The 6,572-nt window shown below is 34.7% G+C and overlaps 1 protein-coding gene across 1 annotated transcript; it reads left to right on the top strand.

Annotated features, from left to right (window-relative positions):
* Positions 1-2,167: 2,167 nt before the first annotated feature.
* Positions 2,168-4,799, top strand: LOC132615801 (uncharacterized). The gene is made up of 3 exons (XM_060330394.1): positions 2,168-2,175; positions 2,655-2,787; positions 4,288-4,799. The coding sequence occupies exons 2-3, from the start codon at positions 2,731-2,733 to the stop codon at positions 4,552-4,554; spliced, it is 324 nt and encodes a 107-aa protein (XP_060186377.1). The 5' UTR covers positions 2,168-2,175; positions 2,655-2,730; the 3' UTR covers positions 4,555-4,799.
* Positions 4,800-6,572: the final 1,773 nt, after the last annotated feature.

Consider the following 6,572-nt stretch of genomic DNA (forward strand, 5'->3'; position numbering starts at 1 on the left):
CTTTATGCTTATTATCTATCTTCTACCGATACATGCTTGCACCTCGCCTAGCGCCTACTACCTTTCACTAGTACATGTTTTGCACCTCAATTATTTTACATGCTCTTGCTACCTCAAAAGAAAAATAAGCAAGATACTATTCTGATAATAAAAAGAAAAAAAAAAGGTAGAAGGCATGATTGGTAATTTTGTTTGAGATGCATAGAGATGACTGTTCTTATGCCAACAAGAGATATTTTTAGATATTGACACAAATCTATCATACAATGTCTTTAATTTTTAATTAAACATTTTTTGAAAATTAATATATAAAATCTTGGATTCAAGAGGAAAACTTGGTTGTGAAAAAATATTATCTACTGGTGACATGGAATTAATTATTTATTTCCCAGCCTGTTACTTGTAGGTGTTCAGTCCTTGGAAAAAACAACTAAATTTCAGTTTGTAATTCTAAGGATAATCCTTTGCTATCAATTTATAATAAGCCAAATAGCAAAAAGGTCTAAACGGCAGAAGTTCACATGATTAAGATGCACTTTTAGGCTGGCAAATATAAGATCCATATGAATGAAAATAAAGGAAAAAGGCTTAATGCATAGGCATCTTCCTAAACTTATCCCTTTTTTATTTTGGCACCTCAACTAAGTATTGTCTCTATTGAATGTCTAAACTCGTCCCAAGTATGTCTATCAAACCCCTAATCTGTTTTTCATTAGAAGCGAAAATTAAATTAGGGAAATGAAGGTGGAGTAATATTTTAGACATGTGGTAAGCTATTCTTTAGGTCATGGATGTATCGGTTTCTGCTCTTTCACTGTGAGATTAATTAAGAGCTACTCTTTTTTTCCCTTCTCAATTGTTGCTAATCTTAGCTAAAAAGATGACATAATTAAATTAGAATATATATTAGCATATTCTTACATTGAAGATGGAATACTATGTAAGTCGAATTGTTTTGATAGACATACTTGAGGATAAGTTCGGGAGTTCAATAGGAACAACACTTAGTTGAGGTGCTAAAATGGAAAAAAGGGACAAGGTTAGGGGGTTGTATATGGATTAAGCCTTCTTCCTTTTTTTTTTTAATAATAATAATAATAAATCCTCAACAAGAATAAGTACAAGCAAGGGGGGCTAGGCCTTATCTTACCAATCCTAATGAGCTAACCAAATTCAACTAATTAACAAGCATGAAGAAAATAAGAGCTAGAGAGAACTAGATATTCTATGATCATCATAGAGTTTATATTATACTCTATGATGATATTACAAATGAGAATGCTTAAATAATCCAATAATATAAAAAACTAAGAAGAAAGTTAGAGTTATCAACCTCAAACTTTCTGTTCCTCTTGTCTTCTTCTTCAAATCTGTCCAACAACACTCACTACTAAAAAAAACAGGATTTCCCTACCTCAAAAAACCGATCTCAGTTGAGGTCGGAAAAAAACCGACCTCATGAAGTCGGTAAAGTCGTAATATTTTTTTTTAAAATTTTTTAAAAAATAAATCGACCTGATGAGGTCGGTAATATTGTACCAAAATTTAAAAAAATAATATCCCGACAAAAATTTATTTGAGCTAAATATATTATAATTTAAAAGAATACCGACCTATATTATTTTAAATTAAAAATAAAATTATTAAATATAACACCTCACGAGATTATTCGGTATACTAAAATCAAAAACAGACCCAGTTAACCCGCCTCTTTCCCATTTCAATCTCTTTTCCTCTCATCAACTTCTCTTCCCCCCCCCCCCCCCCTCGGGCGTAGTCACCGCCGCCGCCGTCCCTACCCAGCTGAAATGTAGTGTGGTAGGGTTGAAAGTTATCTCTACTTGATGTTTACACTAAATTATACTCCTAATTTATTATGATTAAGTGATAAATTAGTGTAAGAAATGTTTATTCATTAGCTATTGTGAAATAGATATAGATATGAATAAGAGATTCAAAGGTTTCCGATTCTTCGTTTTTTCTGTTTGTTTTCATCAGAGTTTGTATCTCTATGGATTTTCTTGCTTACCTTTTTTGGTTTGTGTATTGAAACGCAGTATAGTGGGGTTGAATTTCGATTTCTTCCCTTCTTTTTCTGTTTGTTTTCATCAAAGTTGGTATCTCTATGGGTTTTCTTGCTGACCCTTTTTGTTTTGTGTATTGAAATGTAGTGTGGTGAGGTTGAAAGTTATCTTTACTTGATGTTTACACTAAATTATACTAATTTCTCATGATGAAGTGATAAATAAATGTAAGAGATATGTATTAATTAGCTATAGTATAGTGAGGATGTTTGATATATTTATTAGACTAGTGTAAACATCAGGTGCACATAAGTATTTATGGACGTTTGTGTGGTTAGATGTACTATAAGAGCGATTCCCCGATATCGAAAGGGGAAATATTGAAATCTTAATGAACTATATGTAGATATGAATAAGAGATTCAAAGGTTTCCGATTCATCCTTTTTTCTGTTTGTTTTCATCAAAGTGCGTATCTTTTTGGATTTTCTTGCTGACCCTTTTCGTTTGTGTATTGAAATGCAGTGTGGGTTGATTTTGGTTACATCCTTTTTCTCTGTTTGTTTTCATCAAAGCTTGTGTCTTTTTGGATTTTCTTGCTGACCCTTTTCGTTTTGTGTATTGAAATGCAGTGTGGTGGGGTTGAATTTCGATTTCGTGCTGTTGAATTTGACCAAACACTCGTCTTATCTCACCTATAATGCTTCCATGTTCTTCAGTTCTGCTGTTCAGAAGCAGTACCTTGAGAAATATGGCCTTAATGAGGTTAGAATTTTTGTTTTTTGTGGTTTTCTATTTTAATTTCTCATTGTTCACTGCTTCTATTTGAATCATGAGCGAATCTAGCCTTGTGTAAGCTGTATACAGTCACATATATGTGAAAGAAAATTAAGATAGATACTCATTTTAAATTTGTACATATGGTGACCAAGAAATAGTGGATGCCCTGGTAATCTTCAGGTTGATTTTGGGGTTAGAACAAACTCCGCAGTGGATGGTTGAGTGATTGAGGCTAGGAGTGGCAATATTCCCATGAAAACATGACCAGCCAAACTTATTGGCTCAGCCCGTTTAAAAATTAAACTGATATGTAGCTTAAATTGATCAATAAGAAACGTAGAGGAGTTTGGCTATTTTATCTTGATTTTCTAAATTGATCAATGAGTAAGGGTAAAGGTGAAAACTAATAATTAATTATATCCTGATTTTCTAAAATGACAACTATATCGGACCAGTTATTTTTAGTCAGCATGACAACTAAAATGGACCGGAGGGAGTACTAAAACACTAGTGTAAGCCCATCTTTGTGGACAGATTTAGCTGGCACCTATGCTTTTGAGTTGTATACTAGTAGTTAGCTGTCCGTTGATTGATCGAGGCAGGCAAGCTGATCAGACACCATTATCTTCCAAAAAAGGAAAGAAATAAGAAGTAGAAGTATGACAGCTGCTCTGAAAACGAAATACTTATTTTGGAAAGAAAACCAGCGTCTTTTTCATAACTAACCGGTCATAATACTACTACTTTTGTCTAGTCTCCTTTTCTTAAGAACTGTTAGCGTCTTATCTCTTGTTAAAGTTGAATCATTACTTAACAAATAAGGCACCCATTTTTGAGTGTTCATATAAAGGGTGAGAAATTTGTAGAGTAATAGATGTATTTGTTTGTCCGTTGACCTGCTACTTCTGAAGTACCTTATGACCTTGATATCTTCTTCTTCATTTTCTTTCTGAAGGCCAGGTGCTTATACTGCTATGTACGTTGTGTATGACTTATTTAGACTCACCGCTAGTGTGAATGTTCCAAGTGCTAACATTTTGTGTTTGAATCCCTGAAGTACCAAGGTAACATGCCCATGAACCAAACCATTCTTATGAGGCTGAATTTCCTCCAGTATCTTAGCAGCAGATTTTTTTTTCCCTCTTAAAACTGATTACTCCTGGTTTGGTTTTGTGTAATACTTAAAGTAAGAATTCAAAGTAGTTTGATTTGTCATAAAACTGATTACTCCTAGAAAATGTCATAAACGTAAAATGCTTGATTTGTAGTAGAGATACAATAATAAAGTATTAGAGTAAAAAACATGTATTACTACTACTATGTATTTCTTTTCTATTAATTTATATTTGCGATACTTACATATATTATTGTATAGATGGCAGGTGAAAAGAGGGGTAAGAAAACAAAGAAGGCTAAGGAGACGGGGGTTCGCCAGAGACCACCACAAAATTTATATTTGCGATACTTACATATATTATTGTATAGATGGCAGGTGAAAAGAGGGGTAAGAAAATAAAGAAGGCTAAGGAGACGGGGGTTCCCCAGAGACCACCACAAAACCTTGTGATTAGAGATAGAAGCCCGTTGCCACGCCTCCCACCACGTGGTGCTCCATTGCCTCATGATCCTCTCATGAAACTTGCTTCGAGGGGGATTCCGTCGTATCCTGATGATGCTCGTAACCCCCATACTCAATCTAGTTGTGCGGATGATGATGGGACTCACGTGTCAAACACACAAAGGCATGTTTGAATGTTAATGTTGTGGTGGATTTGTGGATTGTGTAAGTGTTTTGTGGTTGTTTGTGAGGGGTGAAGTAGTCTAATGTTGTAGACTAACTTAATGTAGACTTGTTTAATGTTTTGTGGATGTTTGCAAAGGTTGAAGTAGTTTAATGTCTCTTGTGAATGTTTGAATGACGTTTTGATTTAACTTTGAAGTAGTTTCGAATTGAATTTGATGTATTGGTGATTGTAATATATGTGTTTGTTGAAGTAGCTTAATGTTTTATGTATTTGTAGTAGTTTGGTGAATTGTTGGCAGCTATTTGAGCTGGTTTTAGTTGAATCTAAAATTGTTTTCATCTTGACAGGGGGGCATGGAATAGCAGCTAGGTCCTACCAATTTTTTTGCAGAATACCGACCTCATGAGGTCGGTTTTCTGCAAAATTTACCCAGAAACTGCAAATTACCGACCTCATGAGATCGGTTTTCTGCAAATATTTTCAAGAAATTGAAAATTAATGACCTCATGAGGTCGGTTTTATGCAAAATTTTCTACAAATTACAAATTACCGACCTCATGAGGTCGGTTTTCTGCAAATATTTTCAAGAAATTGAAAATTAACGACCTCATGAGGTCGGTTTTATGCAATTTTTTTTACAAATTGCAAATTACTGACCTCATGAGGTTGGTTTTCTGCAAATATTTTCAAAAAATTGAAAACTAACGACCTCATGAGGTCGGTTTTATGCAATTTTTTTCCAGAAATTACAAATTACTGACTTGATGAGGTCGGGTTTTGACAAATATTTTGCAAAAATTGTAAAATACCGATCTCACGACGACGGAAATCTAAAACAATACATTATATATTCATATAAATTACCGACCTCAGGAGATCGGTAAACTCATATCATTATATTATTAATATAATTTACCGACCTCATGAGGTCGGTACTTTATTTAATTAATACCTGCCGTAAAAAATTATACCGACCTCGTGAGGTCGGTTTTTTGCGACCTCATGAGTTCGGTAAGAATACCGACCCACTGTTTTCCGACCTAATTTTGAGGTCGGTTTTTGATCAAAACCGACCTCATGAGGTTGGAAATAGCCATTTTTTAGGTCGGAAAATCCTGTTTTTTTAGTAGTGACTTGATATTTCATCGTTTCTTCTTGGATTTATTGGATCTTGTTGCAGTTGACACTGTCATATGATTTTGCTTTGCTAGTCGTATCGGTAGGTGCCTTAGAACAAAATCCGCAGTCACCTTACCATCCCAACTTTTCTTTCTTCCATGATTCTTTTTGTTATTGCGTAGTTGCCTAGGAGAAATATCTGCATCCCTAGCGGTATTTGCAAAACAATAATCCCACATAGCCTCTTCCTCACCTTCCTGGATGTCCTCATCTCGTGGGTTAGCAAATCTATTTGGAGAGAAAGTACTATCACCACTAACTTGTAGTTGCTTGTTAGTGTTAATAGGTGTAAGAGAAGTCAACTTTTCAACATTAGAACTCACTAATGCAGCAAGAAGCTCCTTGTCGCTAACATATATATATATATATATATATATATATATATATATATATATATATATATATATATATATATATATATATATATTAACATTAGAACCTGTTAAAACCAATTGTCGCCTAGGATGTAGTGGAGATGAAGCACTGGTAATGCCACTGCCTTTAGGCACAAAAGCTGGTGCGTCGGGGCTCAATTTGCTAGGCATGGAGGGAAAGATAACATGCTCATTCTCTTCTCCCACCATGTCGGCCCATCGACTCACTTGTAACACCCTTCTGCCCGCTAAGAAGGAAGTAAATTCTCAATCTGTTCATGTACTGGATTTATGCTCTCGGAAATTTGGGATCCACTGACATTAATGTTCACAGTTGCAGGTGTGGGGAAAATGTCATCATATTGATCCCCTGCAATAGCTTGAAAAGAGTTTTTTTCCAAAACTATATTTGGGCATCCAATATTTTTTGAGGCACTAGGTTGAAGACCTGAAGTAGCTGCTCCCTGTTGCT

Source organism: Lycium barbarum, chromosome 10, assembly GCF_019175385.1.
Source record: "Lycium barbarum isolate Lr01 chromosome 10, ASM1917538v2, whole genome shotgun sequence".
Lineage (NCBI taxonomy): Eukaryota > Viridiplantae > Streptophyta > Magnoliopsida > Solanales > Solanaceae > Lycium > Lycium barbarum.